Genomic DNA, 27,822 nt, shown 5'->3' on the forward strand with positions numbered 1-27,822 from the left:
TTGTTGTTTTGCTGTTGTTGCTGTTGTTTTATGTATGTGTTTTCTCATCAGTATGCTACTGTCATGGAAATATTTTGTTTAAGTAGGAATCTAAAAATCTATTTAGTTCTCATGCATAAATGCATAAATCACATCACTTTGAGTGCAATGCCTGTTATGTAATTCCACATTGTCTAATCATGAAATCATAAAGACAGATGACAGCCGTGAGGAACCAAAGACAGCAAATTTTGAGAGTTTCAGAGCCTGACACCCAAAGAAAGGACAGTGGCAGTAGCTCTGTGGAATGTCACAGTTTTACAAGAACAATACTGTGTATTGAAAGAATCAACAGCACATTGAGCATTCCCAAATTGTTGTCATTCAGCAAACGCCACTGAGGAGAGAAAAGGAAAAAATGAAACCCAAGACATCTTACGTAGGGAGTTAGAGCCACCAAATGACCACTATATACAGCCTTTGGAAAGAAAGAGACCCAGAAAGAACAAAAGACACGTAGTATTGTTGGGCTGATGGATGACACAAGACAACATTCACAATGGGGGCGGATTGATGTGTGCATGTGTGCAGACCTACTAGGTAATACCATGAAAAAAGCATGAAGGTGCCATCTTGCCCGACAGCATTTGGAAGAGGACACAGGTGGGCACATTTAACCACTCCCCAGCATCTTTGTTGCACGTTGGTTGGCCTCATCAATTCTGGTTTTGTTGGAATCAGCCTGGAGAAAGGGGAAAGAAAACAGAATTCAGTTTACCCATTCACATTCCATTCATCCTTCTGGGTCTAGTTCAAATTGCTCCTGTTGGGTGAAGGCATCTTGAGACTTCCCTGATCAGAATGAACCATGCCTCCTTTTGTGTTCCCAGAACCATTGCTTATGGCTGGACTTAGACATGATCACAGAAGCTTGATCTTAGTTCTCATGACTCTTTTCCCTACTATGGAGAGCAGAGTTATATCATTTATCTTTCTCTTCTGGAATGACACCCAGTGATTTCTATGGCAGGCATTCACATCCGTTGGATTGAGTTGAATTCCTGCCATTTGTACAGTTATTAGCAGTGTCACTTTGGGAAAATTACTTAACATTTCAGGGCCTCAGCTTTCTCATTTATAAGCTGGGGATAATAAAGAACACTGCTAATGAGCACAGTTCCACTCATTCAACTTTGACAACATCAACTATGAGGTATATCCTGTTATTAGCTCCTTTTACCAAGTGAGGAAACTAAGCAGAGGGGATTTAGGCAATTTGTCTAATGTCACAGAACTAATAAATGAGGAAACCAGAGTCAGAAGGCCAGCACCCTGGAGTCAGCGTCCACACTGGTAGTCACTATGTTAGTCATTTTACTACTTAAGTTTGCTATGAGGATGAAATGAGTTTATACACATAGTATGTTTAGAATAATGTTTTGCAAAAATTAAGGGCTCAACATATCTTATCTTGTAATTATTGTTATTGGGTGAAAACGTGGTTTGCTTTTAAGGATGTTTAATAATTGTTTAGCCCCATTTCTGAAGACTTACTCTTATGAGTTATAACTGGCTTGTTTTAGCAGGGGATCATTTACTATCATTTTGTGCCTTGACTGACCCCTTCACTGCTTGAGCTACCTTTTGGTCTGCATGCATCATGAAACCCAGGTCTGCTACCTGGATATACCTTTAAACTCCAGAAAATAAACTATTCCTGACACCACTGAGAAATGTATGAGTCAGCAAGTAGAAGGGAAGACAAAAATTCTTTTTAGGCTGTTGTTTTCCTCTATTATGATTGGTAATGTTGTCTGTCCCTCTCCAGCCTGGGAAGAGGGGAAGGAAGCTGAGAGGCAGTGTAGGGAAACTGGACTGTTTTTATATCAACCAGTATTTACTCAACAGTTACTGATTTTGCATCCATGACTGTGCTTGGTGCTTTCCAATCTCCACCAAGTTGTGTCTTCTTTATTCAGTTTAATTGTGAATTCTCAGCACACTAGAGTTATCAATATTCAAATAGAAATTTGCCAAGTTAAAATAAAAAATAATTCTAGATTATCCATAACTCTAAATTATCTGGCAATGGCTCCCTACCATCTGTTTGGATAATTAAGTGTTGACTTCAAAACAGATAAGATAGAACACTAATTTTCCTTGATTGCCTTGATCTATAGATTCATATTTTTGACCTTAGGTTCCTAATTTGGGAAATGGGTATTCTCTCCAATTTTACTTGGCTCTTAAGTATTCCCTCTTCAGCTACAGAAATAATGACTCTTTGGTACAAAGGAAAATTAGAGGCTCAGACCAGTGTGAAATGCTCCTGAAGACTGGATTATTCTATTTTTCCAGACTTAACTTTGAGAACTGTTCAAATGAGAAAAATCATCCATTTAAAAATGGATAGCATTTCTGGAGGCAAACATTCTAGGATTTCTTACATTAAGAATGCACTGATGAGTCTTCACATGATGGTACAAGAGGATATTTTGAAGTAGAGCATGAGGTTACTCTTTGGATATCCTCAAAGGATCTGGGAGGAGCTGGAACAGACCTATCTTTAACAGCCATCTGTGATGTCCACCTGAATTATTTCTGAAGCATATCAAAATTCCAGCCCATACAGTACAAAAGTGCCATATCTTTATTATATTATATAACAGTAGTGCTTTTAGAAAAAACTCCTGAGATAATCTTATTTTAGATGTCTTCCTGGTATTTGGAGAATGTGTCTGTGTTTATTCTATTTATATGCTTTTTAGGACTTTATTTATGCAATATATCCCATTCCAACTTTCATATTTCTATGTAAAGAATCCTAAACTTGCTAATATACTCAAGATATGGTACATGATTTGCCCTTGTGAGAAACCCAGGATGACTAAGAAAAAAGCCAGTAAGAGAGGTAGAAGGAGCTATTTAGTTCACCCTTCTGAACACTCTGGAAATCTCAACTTCAGACCATGACAGGTAGATTTTAGGCCACAGCTCAGACTTCCAGAAGTGGATACTCACTATCCCACATGGCAGCCTGTTCTGACCCCAGATTTGCACTGTTCTCTTATCATCTTTCAGGTGAGGAACCAGGTCATGAAGCTGGTGAGCAGGAAAACCTTGCTGGTACTCAAGATCTTAGTTTTCAAATTCCATGTTTCCTTGTTGATGAGAGAATGTGAGCAATGCTAAAGCTTCAACTTCACTGTATTTCAATGTGTGTGTATCATCTTCCACTGACAACTTTAAGTCCAAGTTTGAACATCACTAAGTTGTTTCCTTAGCAACAGTTCCCATAAAGATCTGATATAAACTTGCCCTGTTTTAATAGTTTTCTAAGAGAATCGTAGCTTTTTAACCTTAGAAGATTGTCTATATATAAATATCCTAAATCAGAAAACAAGGTTTTAAAATAGACAAAGTAATTTCTTGACAGTCCATAAGGATGTATTGAAAATTGGGTTGTTTTGGACTCCCAAAACTTCACTGCTATCTGAAGTGATGAGAAAGGATCATGACTGATGAAGTTGGGTGAAGATTGCTGTTGGAGTCACGAGAGAATATGGGAGAAACATCAGAAGATTCTCTTTTGTTCTACAGTGTGATTTAATCTTAAATATGCAGGAGACCTCTGCATACCATTTCCTGTTATCAGAAGTAAGAACTTGCACAAGAAGATAGAAGTCTACTAATAATTTTGTAGCTCATGTAACATGTATCATTTGGAGCAATGCTGAGTTGAAATGGGCTTTATCTCAATCATATCCACATTGTTATTTTGAGGGGAAAAAAAGGCTAGTTACTCAATGGCAACTAGACCCCTACCTTACTTCTTAAGCAATTCAGCATTCAAGGATGATATAAACTGTAATGACTATTTCCTATCCACTTGTCTGACTTTTGATTAAACCTTATAGCTGCACATGTCTTTGCTCTTATAGCAAACTTGGCCCAGAATGAAAGGTATTCTCCTAAAGAAGAGAACTAGAAATACAAAGCGGCAGAATTAAGATGTCACTTGCCTTTCCAGGAAAACAGCTTGCTTAAAGCCCAGCTCTATCAATAAAGATTTGACCCCTCTCTTTTAGTAGAACTTCTCCTTCTAGGACTCTAAGTGAGTTAGAGATACATTATCTCCCTACATCTGAGTCAATTGGGTCCTTTGATAGAAAATGACTACTCTTCATTTTTTAAAAATCATTTTCCTGTTGGAAGGTAGTTCAGCAATTATTTCTTAGTTCATTTTTCTGGGCCGTAATGGTTAGGTCCATTTCTGTTGGCTCTAGTGCTTTATGAAACCCCCAATATTGTTCTGAAAATCTATTGATTTGCTTTAAAAGCTTTAAAAGCTTTAGCGTATCAAAGGCTCTTAACAATAATAAGTATGTCATGACTTGTAAAGTAGGCAGAGCTCAAGTATTTTGTCAACTAACATTGACATCTGTGTAGCTCAATATTGATTAGCCAAAGTGTTATGCAATCAAATATTTTTAATATAAAGTGCACAGAACACAATAGGGCAAAGCGTTCCCTTTATGTCTACTCATTGCTTTCTCAAGTCAGTGGAGAATGCTTAGGTACTAAGAAACTGAGTATTTAGCCTTATGATTCAAGAGATCTCAAAAACCATCCTTCTTCCCCCTACCAAAGTGGAATGAGTTGTTGAAAAGAAACTCAGGGTTTCAGCCTCAAAACTTCAATATCTTCCAAGGAATAAACTCACACAATATAAGATTAGCCACGTAGAATCGATTATAGATGCACAATTACCATTAAACCCATAATGTGTCTATTTCTCCCTGTTGGCATTTGGACACCTTTAAGAGATTACAAGCAATATTTAGGAGTCTACTGATTGGGGAGGGAGTGGAATACAAAGACATAGAGACTGAATCAGATTTGCATAGTGTAGAATACCAGGTTTGGGTGCCCCAAATCTTTATATAAGAGCTTTCCAGTGTTTCTTTCTGTTTCCTCCTAATCTCAAGCCCAAACCTACCCTTTTCCATTCTACTGTCTCTACTCTTCCTTATGCCTCTTGTTGACACTAGGGGGCTCAGTCTTAGCATGACACCTGGTGTCCTTATGTGAACGCAGCTTCATCAGATTATGTTCCCTACTTTGAGATTCTGGACATGTGCACTGTTGAACTGGAAATGGAATCTGGGACTTTTTGAACTGTCATTAAAGCTCTGGCACTTATAAAATCAAAGCTCATATTCATCATCTGGCTAACCTAAAATAACTATTCTTTTGCTCATTTCCTGATTCTGTTCCTACATCATCTCCACCTGACAAGCTCCTAACCATCCTTTAGGACTCAATTCAAATTCAACCGTTTTTTTGGAGATTTTCCCATCCCCTGACCCTTGAAATCTTTCCTCATCTAACATGATTTAGCATTTGATGTGTGGCTTTCTTGGCAAATTATATTTTCATCTGAAGCTCACTGCCTTCTGTAGGCTGTGAGTTTCTTGGCAGTTGGGATGATGTCTTTCTCATCTTAATATGTCCTTTGATTCCTAGCACAATGCCTGAAGCAAAGGTTCCTCTGAGGAATATCTGCTAGATTAAATTCTACCCTGTTACTTACTTATCTGTTGCTGGATTTTTGTCTTAGAAAATTAAGGGAAAATGTCTATCTACCAACGTCTGAATCCAAAGTCACGGTTTGAGGGTCTTGTTATGCCCTTCGCACTTCCTCGGTGGTTATTTCAGAGGAAGTGATAAGCAATGGAAACTTGCTGAATGCCACATGCTCACCTTCTCCATGATCCTGTCGATCTGGCGGTTCTGTGTATCGATCTCATTGCCCATATCCAGGGCCATGTGACGGAGGTTTCCAATGATGCCGCTCACCTGCTCCAGGTTTTCATCCATTTCATTTTCTCGGGCATCATTTGTTACCCTGGGCATCAAAGAACAGTTTTTAGAAGATAGGAAAAAAACTCAAATACCAAGGACTCAAAGTTTAGGGAAAATCTGTAGACCTCTAGGTATCAATCCTATTCTTTTAAAATTTCTATTCTATACAAGAACACATGTTCGCTGTTGTACATTGGAAAATGATGTTTTAAAGTGCATTATTGAACACTTACATTTCTATTTTTAAAGAAAGCATATTAAATAGATTAATTTATCTTCTTCTCTTGCTTCCACCAACACATCATTTCCTCCCTTCATATGTTTATCCCAATTTTCATTTTTTTAAGGGTAAAATCAGCTGGGAGGATTAGTTGGGAGGGTTTCAGGTCAAAGAATGGAACTAGTTAGAAACTGTATTTTTCTTTCTGAAGTGTCAGTCAAAATCTCCAAGACTCAAATTTAGAATGAAACAAAAGCTACTGTACTAAGTCAGAGAATTTCTCCACTCATCTTCTTCCCCATTTGGGACCAACATCAATGGGAAGACTAATGAGAATCACCGTCTTCCCCTTAATCCTGTTTGCTCCCAAGAATTCCAAAGGGAGTTACTTGTTCAAGATGATTTTTACTTGCTCAGATTTCAATGCTATGGGGGTTTTGGTGGCATTGTGAATGGTTGATTTCAAGGAAGAAAACTGTGATAAAAGATTATTGTTTCAGTTTGAATGGGGAGGAAGGAGTTGGCTCTCAAAGTGCCTTATCCAAAGTGCCTTCCCATGTTTTTCATAGCTCAGCTTGAAAGTTAAGAGGGCAATAACTCTTTATTGTAAACAGTAGGTACTTATTCCAGAATGTCTGGCTAACTAATATCTTTCTACAACAGATGGTGATGAGCTAAAATATGTTCAGAGGGGTTAAAATCCATCCCCCATGGTAAATCCCAATGCAGACTGCCCCCCTAAGGTTTTTAAAGCAGTCCAGGCCAGATAAAATTAAAGGGGAACTTCCTAGATTTCTTCTGTAGAAAAGAAGCTTATTTAAATGATCTTCAGCAGCTAAGGCATACTTCTGGTTCCAGGGTTCCCAGCCCTATTTGCACATTAGAATCACCTGAGGAGCTTTAAGAACTACTGATACCTGGATCTCATTTCTAGAAATTCTGATTCAATTGGTGTGGATTAAGTCCAGGCACTGATACTTTTTAAAAATTGCTCAGGTTATTCTAATGTGCAGCCAGGATTGAGGACCCCTGGTCTGGTTTCCCTTGGAGCAAATAGAAACATGAATAGAATTGTCATCTGTTATTTCTAGGTAGATATCTAGATCTTTATACACAAATGGCAGTGACATTTGAATCTGGTTTGTTGGCAGTCTCAGCTACAAAGGCCTGGGTATAGATGGCTGTACAAACAGCAACCCTAGTCATTGCTAAGTCCTAGTGTAGTAACCTGTAAAAAGTTATAGTTTTTTTTCCTTTTCTTTTTAACAACAGAGATATTTGTTCTTATTACTATTTTCTGATCTCTTGAGACTTTAGTTCCGAGTTGGCAGGTCTGTGTGACTTGAGATTTTTTAATAGATGTTTAAGTTAGCTTTTGCTTCCAGATCTCAAAAGAAACAATTAATAAGAATTCAGGTCTGCTCATTATTCTCTACTTGTACCCCCAGATCTGTTCTCTGGCCTTCTTTGCTCTCTGCCCAGAGAGGCTGACCTCTCTACAACCTTATCACCCAGGTTCTCTTACTCTGCCCTCCAGTAGGCTTTGTCCAATGGCCAGTGAGAGACTGGAGGACAAGAGACTGAGGAGTTGGGGCATTTATTTCCCTTTCTAGTTTCCTGTTGGGTTTGACAGTGGCTGCATCTCAACCCACAGCCCCTGCCCATAGCCATAACTACAGTTGGGTTCTGGTGACAGCTCTCTCCTATCCCTTCAGGATTCTTCCTGCTATTCCTAGTTCATAAGTGCTTTGCCATTCCTTATTATTGACCCTGCCCACATCTCTGTAAATAATCTTTCATAAGTTCTGTTCCAATTAAACTCACAGAATGAGACACCTGTTTACTGCCACACTGATGCTGGATGTGGTCATGTGACTTGCTTTGTCCAATGTAATGTGGACAAAGGCTTGATAAGTGCTTGCTCATCAGAGCCTGCCCCTTGGGTTGCTGCCACCACCATGCAAGAAACCTCAGCTCTCCTGCTGGAGAGGCCACATAGAAAACAATGGATGCTCCCTACTCACAGCCCCAGCCAACCACCAGACAAGCAAGGAGGGCCATCTTGGATCATCCCTCACCCGGGTGCATGTAATGAGTGAGTCCAGGAGAGGCTTTTGGAAGACCTACTCAGCCAACATAGAGGTTCAGAAGTAGAAAAATGATTTTTTTTTTCTTGGCCTCTACACGCAGCCTGTGGGATCTTAGTTCCCCGACCAGGGATTGAAAGCAAGGAGTCCTAACCACTGGACCACCAGGGAACCCCTTAGTTGTTGTTTTAGAACCACTCAGTTTGGGGTGGTTTGTCACTCAAAAGTAGATAACTTACATAGCGCTGGCTGCCCAAGGCTCACCTGCGGATGAAGCCACCACTGATGGCCATCTGCTCCCGTTCGTCCACCACACGAGCAGGCTGGCTGGCCACAACTCCATCCTGATTATTGCCCCAGGCTTTTTTGTAAGCATCGCTTGATTTAAGCCTATGCAAAAAAGAGGGTGAGTGACAAGCAAAGGGGGCAGAGCATCAAGCTCACAATAACGGTTACCTCTTCAAGCTAAGAACTGAACCAAGCGAATGAGTTTTAATTCGAGGCATTAGAGAATACCGATATATCATAATCTGGACCCATAGAGTTGGCCACCACCATGCCTCAGCTACTCAGGATTTTATTTCCAATCAAGTCAATTGCAATTGTCAAGATGGCAACCTTTGCCCGCGGGTTGTTCTTGTTTTGGTTTGTTTTTGTAGTTTAGTTGGATTTAAGACAAGGATTAAGGTAGTTAGAGGACATTCAGTTCTATTTCAATGACACGGTTATATTTTGAGACACAAAACACACAGAAAAAACATACTGGCAGACAGACACAAAACAAGACTGCCAAGTAGAGTGTGTACATCACACCACAGGAACACACTGTCATCAAGAAAAACATACTGGACCAAGTTTTTACACACCATCATGCAAAGATTCCCTGCTTAATTGTTTTCCCCCAACGCATGTGTGGAAACAAGCATTCCCACTCTGCATGGAGAACATAAAGGATTGGTGGTTGGCCAAGCGTGATGGTCTGTGAGTTGCCTCTAGAATGATTTGAATTAGATAATATATCGGTACTTCCAAACAGTTACCATACATCCAGAATCGATGTACAAACCTTTGTCCACAGAGACAAAAAGTAAAAGAAGCGTAGTGAAATGAATGCAGGAAAATAGAAGAGAGAACAAGCCATCTAGCACCAAAAAGGGAAATCCCTCTACATCTTCTTCATGCACCAGCTACAGGCATGAGTAGAAAGTGAAGCATTCTCATTTAAGCCAAACTACTCCAGAAGTTGACCATTCTCAAAAAAGGCACCAGCAGGACAGTAATAGCCTTCATGAGGATTTGAAACGCAGTTCAATAGCTTCTTTGTTGGGCTGAGGGGCAGGATGGGAGTGGTTACAGACTCCTACTTCAAACTGTCCTGGGATGTGGTGGGGGAGAGTGGTCTGGAACTGGTGTGGTCTCCGTAGGCCATATTTCACTGAGCTGCCTTGGAGAAAAACTTAAAATCCAGGCATACCTGTTGTGCCCAATAGAAACATGTGCAGCGTGTTTTGGTAGGTGTGTTGTAATTGAGCAATCAAAGATGTTTTTAGGTTCTTTGCATAGTAGAAACCACATGCTTTTTAGTCCAAGAACAGAACTTCCTTTGGTCCCATTTTTACATTTTCTATTATAAGACACCGGAATTTAACCTTTTTTTTTTCTTTTAGTGTAGGACCATAGCCATTTATTAAAACTGGCTCTAATACTAATATTTGAAGATTAGGGACCAAGAAACCTTGGAGACAAATTGGAAAATTGTACAAATGGAATTTCAGCAACTTCCACAATCTAGTGTATAATACCACAGCCTTAGAGCAGTCAGAATTCACTGCTCTAAAGAGCCAGGGGCCCACTTAGTGGGATAGGATCCAAAATCTAATTTAATGGAGTTTAGAGTCTGGTTTTGTTGTTGTTGTTTTTTTTCAAATCCCCATCTCCTCCATCCTCACATTAACAGAAGTTATATGGACCTTGTGATGCTTTCTGCTATGTAAAATGTCTGGTATACCATCTTTGGCAGAGTCAAGGGGGTGGGAAAGTTTGCGTTTCTGAACGAAGGCGAATCACTGCACCCACAATGCTGCACATAGACTCACATAACTGCCGGACATCTATCATAGTCCTTCGAAACATGCCGAGACAGGGCGAAGCCCTCAGAGAGTCCAGGGCACCACCAGCCACTGCGTTGTGACACATGGTTTTTAAAGCATTATTTACACACAATACGGAACACTTCAGTCAAGCTTTGAAGCTCAGTTAGGGTCTCTTGTGCAATAAGGAATTACTGCCAACTGGTATGTGGAATTCATAGGGGTCGTCATTTCATCTGAACGTTAGAATCCATCCCAGGGAGGGAAGGGGGCCTGCCTCCACCTTTTCTCCACATACAGTTGATGGATGGGGAAAATGTACCTGTGAAATTCATCACAAAGCAGGTAGACATCTCACCTGGGGGCAAGTGGCCACTGAAAAGGATATACAGTTAAATCTTGACTAACTGGAATGCGTAGCAATGTCATTTTGGTGAATTATTGGACTTTCTTCATTAGCAGTGGGCCATGGCGGTACATTTTATTTCAAGGGTGATGGCTGAATATCTGTTAGATTCTTGAGCTACTTTCCTGCCTCAGAGTCTTAGGGCAGTGAGCATGATCAAATCATTCCTTGGTTATGGTTTCTCTTGATGTGTCTGATGGCCTTTCCTCCGCAGCTCAGCTCTTACTGTTTGGTCCTATTGGATGTAGAAGTTATATAGAATGGAGACTGAGTGAAAGAATGCCAACTGCCTAGACTGACCTTAAAGAGAAACACTTTAAAATCCTTGATGGGATTTGTTCTCTCCTTGTTCATTTGTCTTTTTGTTAAAAGTGGAAAGGAGCAAAAGTATAAATATACTCAAGGGTTCCAGTTAGCTAGATTCCAGTTAATCAGACTTTACTGTAGATCATTCTTTAAAAAAAGAAAAAATAAAAGTTTAAATTTATTTGTAAATTGAGCCCCTCCCCCTCCTAAACAGGAAGTGGGATATTTTAAATCAGCCTCAAAGTTTAAAGGATGTGAATGGTCATATAATCAGCTAGAAATGACATCAATTTCTATTCTAAAAGCTAGGATCAGGAGAGCTTTTAGGAAAAAGGCTTCTGTTCAAAGGGAAGTGGGAGAGGTGAAGGGGATCGGGTAACGGGTTTAATTTTCCAAATGCATGTTGGACAATCCGCTCATGCATTTTTTTTTCACTGCTAGTCAAAGGAGACTACCTTCCAGAACCCTTATTTTCAGGTTCCTTCTGTTGCAAACCTTTATAACCACATGTCACATTTCTGCTACATTCCAAAAAAGCATTGCAGAACCTTAATAGTTGAATGTTTTGTGATGTTGTGCATGCAAAATCTACACATTTCAACATTTCGGCCAGTGTACAGGGAGGTCTTCCAAGAGGAGGAATTGGAGAGGGATGGGTCCAATTTGGCTAAGGCTTGAGCACTTCTTGTTGAAGGACTCATTGCCTCTGAGTTGGGTGCAGCTGTGGCATCTACGGGTTAACCACTGACACGATTTGGCAACTGGTGGGCAGTTGAAAGGGTGAGTTGCTGTCATACTCTCTAACTTATGAAATGCTTGTTTGGGCCAAATTAACTCTTATTTTTGCTTCTGAAAAATCAGACCTTGATACGTGTTTCTCATCTTCCCAACTTACCCACAGTCTTTTCTAAATCTGCAATTTTGGCTTTTGGGATTTAGAGAACATAAAATCCCTCTTTTATGGGATTTTATGTTCTCTAAAGCACCTCTTTCTTGAGATTAGTCTCTGTCTCGAGGTACACGTTCTGGAAAATGTTGAAACGTTCATCAATAAAAGTTGCTGACAGTGAAGCTTTCACTGTAGTATGCCTGATTTTTAATGCATCAACAGTAACTCCCACTAATATCATCTATGCTATGAGATGAATGCATTGGAGACGGTATTGATCTGTTCTGCATGCCACATACTCATCCTGCCTTTGCACCCAGCAGGAATGAGCTTGTCAAGGCTTGGAGATGGGCCTTGGGAAACCAAAGCTTCAGGCAGGCAGGCAGCACCTACTTGTTACAGGGACACACACAAAGCCCGCAGAATTTTCCTAGATCCGTCAAATTCTTTTCTGCTTCTTTCATGTCCTTATTGATTTGGTCCATCCCTTCCTCAATGCGTTCCAGTTGTTCTGATTAAACACAAGTATTTTATCCCCACAGAATGAAGCAGATGAAAAAGGACAAAGAAAAAAAAGACAAAACTTCAGACATTCACTTTGACATTAAAAAAGAAAAAAAAAAAAAGAAAGAAAACTGGACGCCACAGATTAGAGCTGGTACCCAGTACCTACTTGTTACAAGGACATATGAAAAGGCCACAGCATTTCCCTAAATCTTTTAAATTTTTCTCAGCCTCCTTCATGTCTTGGTTGATATGGTTCATGCCTTCTTCGACACGATCGAGTTGTTCTGGTTAGGACAAAGGGATGACAGTGTGGAATGAATTTTTGGGGGGTTTCCAACAGAACATGAGAAATGTCTATGTGAAACGGAATTTGAAAAAGAAGGAGAGCTATTACAATGCATTGTCCGAGAGGATGCATTGCTGGAGTCGGCTGTTGCTCCCCTATGCAGCCAGGGGTGGAAGGAAATGAACAAAAATGATGCTCAAATAGTTTATAGTGCAGATACGATGGGATGGGGTAGGTAGGCCTGTTAGATTCTGAGGATCCAGGAAAACAACACAGCATATTCACTTACTCAGACACCAGTGAAACCCAAGAGAAAGAAAACAGCATGTTAGTTTATGTTTTAGGCATTCAGATGTAATGCTACTAGAGAAAGTGTCTGCTTCAACTTTAACAGGTCTCAGTCTTCTGGTTTTTAAGCATCCTCAACCAGCTAAGGGTAGAAAATAATCCACCTTCTTCTTTGGGAAAAATAACAACTACAGTGATAACTATCACTGGATACCATACAGTTTTTCCCCCTAGCAGTGTTTCTCTAGTCAAAGGCAGGCCATGGACAGCTCTTGGTTTTGAATACTCAATTAACACAAGTTCTAAGAAAAGCAACATCAGCACAGCAATGTTATAGGTAGTGGAACATTTAAATTCCTTTTATCCTATGACTTCCTTGTAATGAAAGCTTTGGAAGGCATTTCACTTCTCTGCCCCTGATTTCCCATTCTCCACAATGGGAAATGCTAGACCCCAACCCCAGGCAGAGCATGGGAAAAATGAATGCCTGGGTCTCTGGAGGAAGGTGATGGATTGGAACATAAAACAGTACCAAGTCATCACTGCCAGGAAAGCTGACCTTAGTATACCTAAGACATAGATCAATACCCATAAAAATGAATCATACTTCTAGGTCACCAGGGTAACATACACCAACTTGATTAATTTTTCAAAAGTTGTGTCATCAAATTGAGTAAACTATAAGTTCCATGAAGGGATTTTTAAAACGGCTTTTAAGACCATTAAGACAGCAATGGGATGTCTTGGCTGTCTATTTACAAAACCTAATTACATTTCTATTCCTCCTTTCATCTATATTTTCATGCATGCATGCCTACGCCTCTGGGAAGGAAGGCATGATTATAATAAAACTGGTAAATACATTTCCAGTCTAAGGGCATACATAATCACTTAAAAACAATTTCACATTAAATTGTCATTCCAGTCGAAATTGTCATTCCAGAAAACTAAGCTAGGTTCACTAGTGGCCCAAACTGGAGAGACTATCCATTTGGAAAATAAGAGCCTATTATGTTCTCTTTTGTGGGGCTGAGGAATAGAATTCAACTTATTAAGAATCTGCTATCTCTGCTCTGCTTTTCAAATGACAAGGGAAAACAAAATGTTTATCCAGCATAGGCTAGCCGGAGGAAATAAGGGTGCAGTGCTGGCAAACTTTTGCTGAATAAATATAGGTACAGTAATAGCTTAAGAAAAATCTCTAAAGGGGCTAAAAAACAAATGGATGACAATTCTTTACAATCCAGAGAATTCTGTACTTTTCTGAAGACTTCATTCCAGTTTCCTTTAAGGAATGCAATAAATTAGTCTGTAGATCAAATTAACTATCAAATGAGGGGATTGGTTGGGGGGAAAGGAGCCCAATATCCTCAAAACAAGAACTATGTTAAGTACAGACAGAATAGGGACGCCAAATTCCAATCGAGGAATTGCTAATGGCTTCCTGGAGAGCTGGGTTGAGATGAGATTGAAGCATCTGGGTTCAGAGGGAAAACTTGCTGGACTCAACTAATGACAGCTGACATATGCACAGGTTATGGCATGGGGACACACATTCAGGTGTTTGCCTTTCCTAAGGAATTTCTCTTGAGTTAATATTTTCAGCTAAGATAACTTTCTGACATTTCAAGATCCCCACCCACTGTGTCTCCAGGGATTAGAAAATAACATAAATAAAAGTGAACTGGCCCACAAGTGTTGAATTTCTGAACCAGAGAATTCAAATTAAAAGATAAAAACAAACAGGCAGGTCCAAATCCCTATTTCTGAGAGCAGGGTTCGGCCATGTTTTGCCAGTTTGTTCAGCAAAGATCATAGCAAATAGGAATTCTGGAGTTCTTTCAGAAAAGCTGATTCAGAAAACTATTTTATTGCTCCAATATTGGTTGAATGTTTCGTTATACACAATTATCAGTCAAATCCTTAATTAAAAAAATATTGTGGGACTTCCCTGGGGTTCCAGTGGTTAAGACTCCACCGCTTCCACTGCAGGGGACACAGGTTCGATCCCTGGTCAGGGAACTAAGATCCAGCATGCCTCATGGCATGGCCATAAATAAAAAAATAAACAAAAATTTAAAAAATAAAAATATTTAAAAAGAAATTTAAAAATATTGTGGAACCATTTTGTCACAGATATTCTGACAATAATATTTCTTTTTTTTGGTTCCCTCTTTGAATGTGAATGCTATAAAGGCAGGGATTTTTGCCTGTTTTGTTCAGTGCTATGGCACATAGCAGGAGCTCACAATAATGGCAATTTTAAGAGTGTTACTGAGTTACGTTTGTGGATATGTTTGGTGTATTGGGACTTCACAGCACTTAAATGATTTCTGTGAAGATTTTCCTCAGGAAATGCTTGAAAGCAATCAATATCCTCATTCCATTCTGGCGTAGACAGCAGCATCTGAGAGGCTGATGCAATGCAGTGTCTAGGGTTGACTGCTCCTTTCCTCCCTAAACTTACTTTCTGGCTGTTTTCTGTTTACTCTTGGAGACTGGGAGGGGAATAAGATTTGGGATTGGGGAGGTATTCCAGTACATCACACTATATGTTGGGGCAAGAGATTGTTCTTTCTTTTGCTATGATATTTGGATGACTGGTTATTTGCAATGGATCCACCAATGGCAGGATGCTCAGGGATCTAAGTTTAGACATCTTTTCTATTAATATTATGTAAGTAAAGCAGCGTGGGACCATTAGAATCCTCAATCTAGTAAAAAAAGAAACAGTAGAAGAATAGCAAGAGGTCAATGCTATTGATTGATCCAATGGGTAAGCCTTCATGAGTGTAACCAATTACAAGATGCTGCCTACATGATTTTCATTTTCCTTAGAATTGATGACCATATGGAAATTCATTTAAATAAATTTAAATAGCCACGTGACTAGGGGCTACCATATTGGGCAATGCAGCTTTAGTCATTCATAAGAGATATTGGTGAGTGGACTTTAGCAAGAAGGATGTTTTCACAAATTTTACCCTGTAGTGCCATGAACCCTTTAAGAAAGTTGGCAGGCTCTGTGGATGAGGGTTTACTTTTCCTTTACTCTGCCAGGCAGTGGTCAAAGATTTCACTGTTTAGTTTGTAGCCGTTCCCATGGGATTGTCCCAAGAGCAGCATTTTCAGCATCAAAACAAACATATAACCCAGCAAAGACCAACAAAGGGAACAAGAGATATGGAAGTGAAAGGTTAAATCATCCCACATTAGGGCTAGGGGTTTTTCATGGGGATTTCTCTTGGAGACAAGAAAAGTCCAAGGACGTAGGACATTTCAGGGCCATCTGTCATGCTCAGTGCTCCTTGGTGTCTCCTGACACCTGGGTGTAAAACAAGAATCCCATAAGGAATTTCCTAGCACAACCATTTAGCAAGACAACCTGGATTGGCTCTTTAGGCGGATGGCTGTTTCTTGAGACTTCTGTGCAGTTGCAGTCAACACTTTTGGTGTTCAGGCAAAGACAAAATTAGTAGAGCATAACTGGAGAGAAATTTTAAAGCAGTTACTGATCTAAACAACTAAACACAGCATATGCAGTGTCAAAATGCATTTACAATGGCAGTAAAGATAGTTGTTGACTCATCAGTCATTTCAAAAGTTCTAATCTCTTCTTACAGTATAAATGGAACATGTAGCATTTAAGACCAGGCAGAAGCTACCCACTTTTGAGGGTTTACAGTTGCATGCTTCTCATCAGTATCAATTATTCACCACGCATCTGGTAAAACCCAGGTTATCCTAGGAAATATGTTCAACCAAGAAGTTAGCATTTATTGCATGTGGCCACAATTGAAATGTCTTAGCTGAGAACATTAACTATCTTGTGGGGGCAATCTGCAATTTTACTTCGTTTCTCAGAGAATAATGTAAAGATGTTCCTGAGAATCATTTGTGTTTAAGAATAATATATTTTTGTATTATATTGGAGATTTTGGCAAATTTTGCCTGTAGATTTTCTTCATCAAAGTACAATGAAATTTGAACTCAATATCTTATTCACTTTCTTTTTGACTTCAGATTTGTATATATTATTTTTTCATGTCAATGCTTTATAATTAGGGGAGAAAATGGTATTATCCTGAACCTTTCTCAAACTTTTTCTCTTACTGCAATGCTCCTTTTCTACTCCCTTCACACGCAAATTATTAACTAAAAGAGTTAATAAGATAGAACTCCTTATTACCTGAGTATATATGTATCAATTTAGCTCTGGAAATGTGGTACCACTCTTCTGTATGGGCACCTGCTGCCTAATTAAATAAATTTTTTAAAAAAGCAATGATTTGCTGTGTCCTGAGTTTCAAAGTCTGGGACATTGTTATACACATCAAGCCAGCAAGTCTTATGATTTATAGCAAATTCATCTGGAGAGTTCTGAAGACTGCCACAGCTATTGTAATTCCTTCAAAATACAACTCCACTAGGCTCCATTATTTTTGTATTAATTTTGACAATTTATATTTTAAAAATGGGGGGAGAAGTGTTGGGATTGATGTTCAATTGTTTTTTTAAAAAAATTTTCTTCCGATTTAAAAAAATTAGTGTATATTTATTGGAAAAGTTCAATACAAATAAATAATATAGAAACAAAAGTCTTTATATAGCAGCCATGAGGGTGTACCCCTCAGATCTCCCTTCAAGAGGGACCCTGTAGTTAGCTGACACCTCCAGCTGTTGCACCTATGGGATCTACCACATTTACATGGAAGCCATGCCCTCCCTGGGATGCTTCTAGCCAACAGCTGAGCACAATTTACTAGAGCGGATGCATCCCTGCCCGTCACACGGCTGCTCCATTGGGTTGTCTTTGCTCCTGGGCTGCCTATCAGTCTGGCTGAGACTTTCTCAGAGCAGCACTACAAAATGAGACTCTTCCTACCCAATCTTCCTTCTGCCCCCTCTCCTCTCACAAGTGTCAAGCCCGCATCACAGTCCAAAGGCTCTCCCTGCCTACTCCTGCTTCCTCTCCCCTTCACCCATCACAGACATTTCCTTAAGAAGTCTCACACACTTCTAATTGATTCTTAGCAGTTGCTTCCCAGAGGACCCCAAATAATACACCTTCCTTCAGTCCCTCCCTGCTCCTGCTGTAACTCTTCAGAAGTCAGTAAAAATTGATCTCATATATTGTAAAGGTTGCAGAACATTTTATGCAGAATTTCTTTCCTGGCCATATCATAATTGATTTGGTCAGTCTCCCCACTGACAGACATTTAGTTTCCAGTTTTACACCATTACAGGTAAGGCGTGTATATTTTTCTTCATGGAGTTGTCAGTGAATATCTGCAGCATATAATTCTATGAGTGGAATATCTTGGTCAAAGATGGGTGAACATCAAAATTTGGAGATATTATCAAATTACTCTTAAACTTTGTACCGATCAACAGTGCCCATCTGTAGACTGAGAGTTTCTGTTTTCCCAACATATTCACAGCATTGATTGTTATCAATTAAAAGAAGTTGTGCCAATCTGCTAAAGAGTGGCATCTCATTACTGTTGTTGGGTGAAGCATGGTTTCATTTGTCTACTTGGAAACTGATGATTTACGTATTACATCCATTGTTTCTTGTACGTTGTTGTCCTTTTCTTTGATAAAATGCAAGGTCTCTCTGTATTTTAGGGAAATGCCTTATGTCTGTTATCCATAAGGCAGTTTCCCGCCCCCTCCCCCCCTCCCCAGTTTGAGGTTTATTCTTGGAGTTTGTTTATGGTGTTCCATGTTGTAAAAATTTTATATTTTTATCTTTGACAAAAAATTTCTCGTGATTGCTAAGAGTTTTCTAATGTCTTTGTAAAATATACATAAAGAGAAAAAATTCTGCTAAATCTGATTATTATGATAAGAATTCAGAATGGAATCAGGTAACTAACTTGTGGCTAGAATTAAATAAATCATTGCTGTATGATTCTATGTATAAATCAAAGAAAAAAAGTTTGGTATTACCCTTCTAGGTTCCACTGTAGACTAAATATGCTATACTAAAATGTTGGCACTCTGATGTTCACTGCTTCTAGTATTTCCGTAATAATTAAAAGAAAAAGTTCAAATATTTTAAGTGGTTCAATTTTCCACTTTACAATGATTTCCCTCAGTTTATGTCCTGTTAAAAACAGCTTCCAGTTATTCAAGGAATTCTCATAATGACTTGGAAATCAATATTGCCAGATGCTGAATTAGGATGGTCAAAAGAAATGGACAATATGGTATACTATACTCTCATTCTATATAGGAATTATCACATCAAATTTATGGGAAAGATTGGGGATGAGGAGGAGAATTCTCAAACTCTCCAAAATCCTATCATTAAAAATTCAAACAAATGACTTCTGCCTTCAAAATTGTATTACCCCAACACATATAACAGGGCATGTAGTACCATTTATTCAACCATGAAGATCTCAACATTTCCATACATTTACTAACCTTTTCAACAGAAAAAGGAGAAAAAAAGCAAGATAAAAACTGTAGAACTCTTACACACATATATGTGCATAACACACATCAATGACCACCTGTAGATGCACAAATCATTTTTTAATGGACTTTATTCAGATGAGGAATTGTTCTTACTGAAGAAATCTGAACTTACCTCCTTGTTCATCCAACATAACCAAAGTCCTGATACCAGCATCTTTACTCTACATTCCAATAATGGTAGCAAAGTGGAAAAAGAGTTAGAGAGAGAAAAGAGAGAAAGAGAAATCAGTAAGGGGACAATTAGCCCTAGATATGGAAAATGAAGAAGGACCAAAGGAAAAAGAGGGAGGAAATATGGCGGAGAGTATTAGGGGCTGGGGAGGAACTCAGAGAGGTGGGTCACCTGTGGACTTGCTTCATCAGTGATTCTCAGATAGAAGAGGGGGATGTAGCTCAGTCTCCATGGGGTAGGGCTCGGGATGGGGCTTGGCATGGACTTGAAATACACATACTTAATATTATAGTGTGATTTTATATCTGGAAAATAAAAATGCCTATAGTTTTTGTAACACCAACCACAGAAAGCAAATCTTTCAAAATCTTCAGGACTAAATCTTCTCTGGCACGATAGATCAGAAAGTTTCCCTAGGTGAACTGGGGAGGGGTGCTCTACTGAAAAGATGTGTAAGAATCTTGGGAGTGGTGGTGAGATTTTTAGGTTTATCAAAAAAGATGACAGCTTCACAAAGGTTGAGAAACATAGCTCAAAAGGAAATTCAATCTTCCATTTCTTTCTCTATGGAGAGAAGTTCTGCAAGATTTAGAAAAGGGAATGACAGATGAGAAATAAGGCCTTTTTCTAATGAAATCTGAAATTCTGCACAATAATATGGTGTGAGAAAATAATTCATCCACAAGTTTTACTACAGTTTTTTTGTTCACCCCTTATGCTCTAAATAAACCAAACAGCCCTGAACTATTTAGTGGAGGGGAGTGGGAGTTGGTGGGTGGGAAAAAAGGAGCAGAGATATTTGCATTGTTCATAATCATCATTTCCAGGAACTAGTTATGTAAAGACCTTCCGTTTTATAGGGTGATTATTAATAGATATTAAATGGCAGTGCTTACAGTTTGGATTAATTGTTTTTTCAAGAAAAGCTCATGGTGGTACCTAGAATAAATTCTAAAATATGTCTCTCATGGCCCCATTTATTTTCGACTGACTTACTTTAACCTAAGAGAGAGATGTTAGTGGAGGTCAACAAAAGTGTTTTGTTTTGTTTTTTTAACAGTATTTCAACAATTTAATTCCAATAGTGCTTTCAAAAAATAAAATAAAACACTGAAAATTATTTCTGTGAGCTTTTATAAGCTCACCATTTCAGAGAACATGTGCAGTTAACTCTCCCAGACAGAAAAGCCTATTTTGCTTGTTTTAAAAAAATTGAATGAAAGATTCTTTAAGTTGTATAGTGCTTTATAATTTTCAAAACTTTCACATACATGATTTCATGTAATCATATAAGAACCCCTTTTTTACCCCTACACCTCTATGGCCCCTTCCCCCTTCCCTCTCCCCACTGGTAACAACTAGTTTGTCTCTATATCTGTAAGTCTGCTTCTTTTCTGTTTTAGTCACTAGTTTGTTGTGTTTTTTAGATTCCACAGATAAGATATCATACAGTATTTGTCTTTGTCTGTCTGACTTATTTCATTTGACATAATACCCTCCAAGTCCATCCATGTTGCTGCAAATGGCGAAATTTCATTCTTTTTTATGGGCTGAATAGTATTCCATTGTATATATATACCACAGCTTCTTTATCCATTCATCTCTTGATGGACACTTAGGTCATTTCCATACCTTGGCAATTGTAAATAATGCTGCTATGAACACTGGGGTGCATGTATCTTTTCAAATTAGCGGTTGAACACATTTTGATAAGTTTTAGTTGCAAAGTCAGGATGTAGTTTGGAGAGTGATGGCTCAGGATGACTTCAGGAGTCATTGACAGCACAGATTCTGGAGCTAGACTCTGCCTTGGAATCCTGGTGATTTTCTTTTCTGGCTGCAGGACCTCAGGCAAATGTCTTAATTGCTCTGTGCCTCAGTTCTCTCATTTGTAATACAGCAATCATAATAGTTCATACTTCATTGAGTTCTTATGCGAATTCAGTAAATTAATAGGCGGCACGTGTTAGAACGGTGCCTGGCCTATAGTTAGCCTTACACCAGGGTTAATAAAATAAATACCTTCACAAAATGCATCTAGCGCAGGATATCTGGGCAAACTAAAAATATCATCATTACAGACTACCACCAGAAGTTTCTAGACTACTGCTCAAACTTTAATGTGTATATGAATTCCCTGCATAGAAAACATCTTGTTAAAATATAGATCCTGATTCAGTAGGACTGGGGTAGAGACTGAGATTTTTCATTTTGAACAAGATCGGCGATGCTGGCTGGTGCAGGGTCATACATGGAGCAGCAAGATTCTAGACCCCACAAGACATTTCAAAATCTTGTTCTTCAGTGTGTTATAAATGGACATTTGTCTACACTAGACTGTATTTTAACAATTTCTATGCCCCTTTTATGCAAATTTTAGCCATTGTTTATGAGAGGAAATTGTAAAATGCAGATGGCTCATTCAGGCATATGGATGTGACAATGCAAGTTCCAGTGAGGATGGAGTCATCTCAGAGAGCATCTTCTTCTCTAAGGACCCAACTCAAGGCTATGCACGAGATTTCTGTTCTGTTCTATTTGGGATGGAGGGTGAGAAACAGGTGAGTGACTTCAGTTTGGTCAGTTCAGCTCTCATCTGTTGACCCTTTCTGCTCTACCCATTTATGTTATATAATAAATAAAATAAAGTATAATTTCCTCTGCAAGTATAATTTCCTCTTTGTTCAATTTGGTGCTAAATGTTTCAGTGCTGGAATGATTCACAGAACCACCAAGAGTTTGCCCCAATTTGAGAGAACAGAAGCAGTGAGCACAGGTCAGAGAGTCAGGAATGCTGGATTATGTTCTTAGCTCAGCCAGTTAATAGTCTTGAGATTGGGGAAGAGTCACTTGACCTTTCAGGATGCTTTCCCATATTTAAGATAAGGATAGAGATGCTAAATAAGACTGGGTAGTTGCTAGGTTGGTTCATTCACTCACTCGTTCATTAGTTTGTTCATTCATTCATTCATTCACTAAATGGTTATTGTGCTTCCACTCTGCCCCAGGCACTAAGGTAAGGGCCAGACAAATTCCTGGCTTCTAAACTGTGCTTCACAGAATGATAAACAGTTTGGTCAAGCGAACAGAGCTGGCATCTGGGAGTCAGTAATTCTGAATTCTAGACTTATCTTTACAGTTCTATTGCTCTAGAGTCATCCGTTCTGTGTCTCAGCTTTTCCAGCTGTCAGATGGGGACAGAAACAGCTCCCTCACTTCCCAAGATTTATAAAGACAAAATAAGCTACAGAACCTAAAAGCTTCTACAGGTTCAACTCCACTGGAGGCCATGATTCAAAAACTGAGATAAAGGATTTCATTTGTGTGGAATCTGTCAGTTTAGGATGAGCTGCTATGTTTGTTTTCTTAGATCCTTTTGCTTTTTGTGGAATTCTCAAAAAATTTTTAAATATTGTGGGAATTGCTGGTGTAAGGGAAATGTTGTAAGAATTCACACTCTGGAATCAGGTAGATCTGAGTTTGAATTTCATCTCTGTCTTTTGTGGCTGTGTGTCTCAAGCAAGTTTCTTAACCACTGTGGACTTCAATTTCCTCCTTGGTAAAATGGAGAGCAAAGCAGTAGAAAAAGTGACTGCAGGGATTAAATTAGATAATAAACTCTGAGCACAGTCGCTGGCATATAGTAGGTTCTCAATAAATAGTAGAACTTATATTTGGCTCCACTTTTTGCTGACAACTTTTATCAAAACAACTGGGTGGTCCTTTGGAGGAACTAGGAGGGCAAGAGAGAAGGACAGGGATGGGACGATATCTTGGGGGAGGCAGAATATTACTTTCTCTGGTTCCTTAATGAGTATTATGTTTTAATAGCTAGGAGGGAGAGGAGGTTGTTCTATTTTTGTCTTAGCTCAATTCCTGGTTCCTGTTCAAGATCCCTGGGAAACTTGTCTAACTGTGAACAGGGGGAGTTGGAGATGCCAGTGATTTTTAAAAATATATTTATTTATTTACTTATTTTGCTGCACTGGGTCTTAGTTGCGGTGCATGGGATCTGCGTCGCAGCACGCGGGCTTGGGCTCTTCGTTGTGGCACATGGGCTTCTCTCTAGTTGCAGCACTCAGGCTCTCTAGCTGTGGTGTGTGGGCTCCAGAGTGCGTAGGCACGGTAGCTTCGGCACGTGGGCTTAGTTGCCCCATGGCATGAGGCATCTTAGTTCCCCAACCAGCGATTGAACCCACATCCCCTTCATTGGAAGGCAGATTCTTAACCACTGGACCACCAGGGAAGTCCCCGATTTTTTTTTTTTCATTTCTTTCATTTTACTTTTTATTTCTCTATTCTTATTTTTTTCTTGCTGATGATCTAAGACCATGTTTATAGAACATTTTAAAGTCCTTTGTCATCCTGCAATGCTTTTCCCAAAGTCCAATACACCTGAGCTAAAACTAGGCCAGTCCAGACACTCTCTTAACCGCGAGAGTTCCAAAAGATCCCTACAACTGCCTACCTGAAAACAACTGCTCAGCCTGAATTTTCCACCTTTAGTACAAAGTCTGGCATAACAAAGACATAGCTTTAGAATGCTTATTTTCTTCTTGTGGCCAACGTGTTTCAAAAGATAAGTTGGAATGAAAAGAAAAGATGCTGAAACACCCATAAATGTTGGGGAGCCCTCAGTAACCACCACTGCGTGAAAGCTCTGTGTGGGGCTTTGGATCAGCCTGCCCTAGGGCAGTGTGGCTTTTCCGGGCTTTGTTCTATAGCCCAAGGCATTAACATGTAGAGCTCATTTCCTGCAGTTAGTATTAGCAGAGTTAACTTTTTTGTCTGGAATCAAATAGTATTCATGACTCTCCCTCTAGAATTCATTGTCCCCTCCTCTGTGCTCCTGAGGCAGGTGTGGCCTTGAATTTGGAGAGCTATTTTCATATCTGTTTTTCTACATGATATCAATTTTGATCTTCCACCTCCAGCATCAGGCATTCCATAAATATTTGCTGAAATGCATCCATCAAAAGAGCCAGTTCCCAGCCCCAGGCTGGGAACCAAGTGCTATGTGATTTCTAATCTTTTTATGTGTGTATGGTATTCAGCTTTTCTGAACTTTCTCTACTGATCTCTGTGTAACTTTACATTGTCCTTGATACACTGATGATGGCTTCTATTGAAAACCAAGCTTCCATGCCTTCCACTCTGTTACATCGTAAAGTCCATGAGGGATGGCACAAAGTCCTATACATTCCACTGAAAGTGGGATTGTTTGCCTCAGGGAAACTTCACAAGTTGAGTAACCTTTCCTGTCTTTGAGACTGAATTTCAATAAGCATTCAGCTCAATTCAAATTATATGGCACTGATAGACTTTGGGATCATGGGCAAGATCCTAGTATTTCAATGCTCAGATTTTCCAAATGATTTCTGCCCTTGATGAATATTTAATGCTGATTCTCTTTAAAGAGAATTTCCTTCCTGATTGAAAGCAGAATAACATCTGACTGGCCAATGCCCTAGATATAAGGGATGTTTGACCATCAATATAAGATAACCCAGGAGGATGTAAGAGCAATCAATCTAGTCTAATAATGCCTTGCTCATAATTTCCTAAGGATGGAAAGTCTAATAGCCTCCTCTCATTTGTTAGAGGTAGGAGACAGCATCCATCTGTTTCACCCCCTGTTCTAAGATGCAACTTCATGCTTGATCGAGAAACACTTTAGGAAAAACAAAAATGTAATATTTGAGAATCCTACTTCAATTAATAGAGCTTTTGAGATTTTTTTTTTCCAGAATAAATTAGAGCAGACACTCCTTTTCCAAGACTGGTCAACGTTGCCTGCAATTTAAGAAGACACAGAAAAAGAAGTCTCTGCAGCCCAAAGACTCTGATGGGGGAGGGGCCAGTTGGGAAAAGTGTGTTGGATGCATTCCTCCATCACTTTCTGTGCTCTGGGCAGTTTCAACATTGCACAGGTGGGCAAACTGGTGATAGATTTTGCAGTTTAGAAACTCCCTTCACATGTGCACACACACAAATGAAAATGAAATATGAGCTTGGAGGCCATGGTTGAAGGTCATAAACACGAATCAAGATAATGATGTCAGCTGACTTCTGGGCTCCCTGCCTTCCTGTCACGGTGAGAGCTCATGTGTGGATGTTACTCAGATCTGTTCCTTTTACTTGTTCTCATGACAAGATGAGGGGCAACATGTGGATTCTGAAAGCCTCACCGACACTAGTAGATTTAGAATATCTGCCTCCTTTTTGGTCCTCAAGTACTGCGTGAGTCCCAGGACAGCACAAAGAAAGCATTTCTCTTCATTAAGAGAGTGAAGGTTGCTTTCCTGTGCTGCTGAGGGCCCCTTGCTGGCCCACCTCCTGTGGGGGCCAATTTGTACTATGCTGCAGGCTCAAACTCTCATTTTTCATGATAATAGATCTCCTTCAGTGGACCCCCTTCCCTTCCCAGGGGTCCTCTGAGCTCTTGGTTGCCACCTTCTCCTCCCCCTCCTGTGGCAATTCACAGTTAGCTATATACCATTCTTAGCTGAGAAGCTGAAGCTGCAGAAGTAAGGGAAAATGTTGGCTTCCATAGTGTAAGAGGCGGCTGCCCTTCCTTTTAGCCTTATAAAATTGACACTTTTCTCCTTTCATGTCATTGCAAAAGCAATTTACAGTAGCATGAGGCAAGTAGGCTCATTTGATCATTCTGCTAGAAAACCCCCAAGATCTCTAAAGATGATAACCACACATGAATTTATACATTGATAAGCATTTTCAAAGCATAGATAAAACAGCATCTCACTGAATAAAAATGATTAGACTTGTTTTATTCAGTTAAGATAAATATAGCTCATCCCATTCTTTTTCCACTTCATCTCTCCCAACGGACAAGTTCAATTAATCCATTTATTCTTCCTGGTTGTCTGCCGCTCTCCCAAATTGGAATAAATGAGGTTTATTGCAAATGGCCTTTTGATTCCATTATTGCTGTCTGCCCTATTTCACCCATTTAAAAATAGTCACGGATTCATTAACCATGCCTTGAAAATGAATGTTAAATCCAGAGTCAGGAATATAAAAGAGCTTCTATATTTACATGACTAGACTTGATATTTCCCTTTATTAAAGGATTTTCCTATTATTTCATGAATTTTAGTGCCTGACTATAAATGTAACAATTTCTGAAAATTATGCCTCTCTGGGTACATATTTTTTAAAGTGATATATGTAGCTAGATTTAAAACAGAAGGCCAAGATTAGATGTAATTTAGAGGCATCAAAATCAGTACAAATGAGGATTTTATGTAGATAATTCTTTCGTATATTAAAAAATCGTTCTGATTTGTTTTTGTGATTTCTTGGGAACATTTACATACTTGGAAATACCACCCTCTTCTGCTTCCGAGACTAGGAAGATAGGCTGGGCTGGAGGGAAAGTGAATACTTTGATGGCTACCTGGCAACTTAAATATAGCATCTCTCTCATTATATGGCTTTCTGGTAGCTACATTCACACTGGAATAAATGGGACAGTGGTCTAGGGAAAGGCAAAGGGTCTAGGCAAAGGATATGTCAGCCAAAGGGATTAGTTCATCTTAAAATATAGTCACTGCTTACCTCTTCAACCAGTTGTAGCATACGACGGGTGCTTTCCAGCGACTAAGATAAAAAACACAAATATTATGAGTGCAGGATCCAGAGTTCTTGGAATATCAGAAAAACTTTCTTCACTTGGGAAACATAAAGGGTTGTTATCACATGTTCTTTGAAGTTTGTAACTGAACCACAATTTCAATCTCTTTCCTATCAGGCTTTCTACATAATAAGATTCCCTAAAGCAATTACATTAAAGCTGATTGTCATAAAATCAAAACCAGACGAAGTTGATTTTGATATCAAAGACAAAGTAAGCTCGAAAAGGTAATTTTGCATGTGCAGGAGGCATGAAAAATTATCTCGAATACTCAGAGGACTAATTTGGCCTCCCTGGACCAGGAATATTGAATTTTAAAGGCAAATATCATTTGTCATGAATTGAGATGAATCTAACATCGATTTTCTTATAAAGCTCCTAGAAACACAATTGGAAGTTCTTATCAGTACAAATTAAGTTGTTGCCCTAGGGTGGAAAAAAAATCAAGCGTGTTTGAAACAACTAGTCTATAGGAGAAAGCTATAATAATTATCTTCATCCTTAGATAAGAAAAAATGAATTCAGCACTGGCCCCTTGGACACAGTGTGGTCACTTTTTTCTAAGTTCCTTTTAAATTACTAGAATC

At 39.2% G+C, this 27,822-nt stretch overlaps 1 protein-coding gene across 6 annotated transcripts in view; it reads right to left on the minus strand.

The window, feature by feature from the left end:
* Nucleotides 1–652: 652 nt before the first annotated feature.
* The window catches only part of SNAP25 (synaptosome associated protein 25), a gene marked incomplete at both ends in the record, with an annotated part of 28,532 nt that continues 1,362 nt past the window's right edge, over nucleotides 653–27,822 (minus strand). The window contains 6 exons of one of the 6 annotated variants that reach the window (XM_082669943.1): nucleotides 653–721; nucleotides 5,743–5,887; nucleotides 8,416–8,529; nucleotides 12,236–12,353; nucleotides 19,522–19,570; nucleotides 27,160–27,201. In XM_082669943.1, coding sequence (XP_082526069.1) covers nucleotides 653–721; nucleotides 5,743–5,887; nucleotides 8,416–8,529; nucleotides 12,236–12,353; nucleotides 19,522–19,570; nucleotides 27,160–27,201 — 537 coding nt within the window. Of the gene's footprint in view, nucleotides 722–5,742; nucleotides 5,888–8,415; nucleotides 8,542–12,235; nucleotides 12,354–12,515; nucleotides 12,634–19,521; nucleotides 19,571–27,159; nucleotides 27,202–27,822 lie in introns of all 6 variants that reach the window. The other 5 variants (XM_082669941.1, XM_082669942.1, XM_082669944.1 and 2 more) reach the window with 5 other exon arrangements.

Source organism: Grampus griseus, assembly GCF_964374135.1.
Source record: "Grampus griseus genome assembly, chromosome: 14".
Classification (NCBI taxonomy): Eukaryota; Metazoa; Chordata; class Mammalia; order Artiodactyla; family Delphinidae; genus Grampus; species Grampus griseus.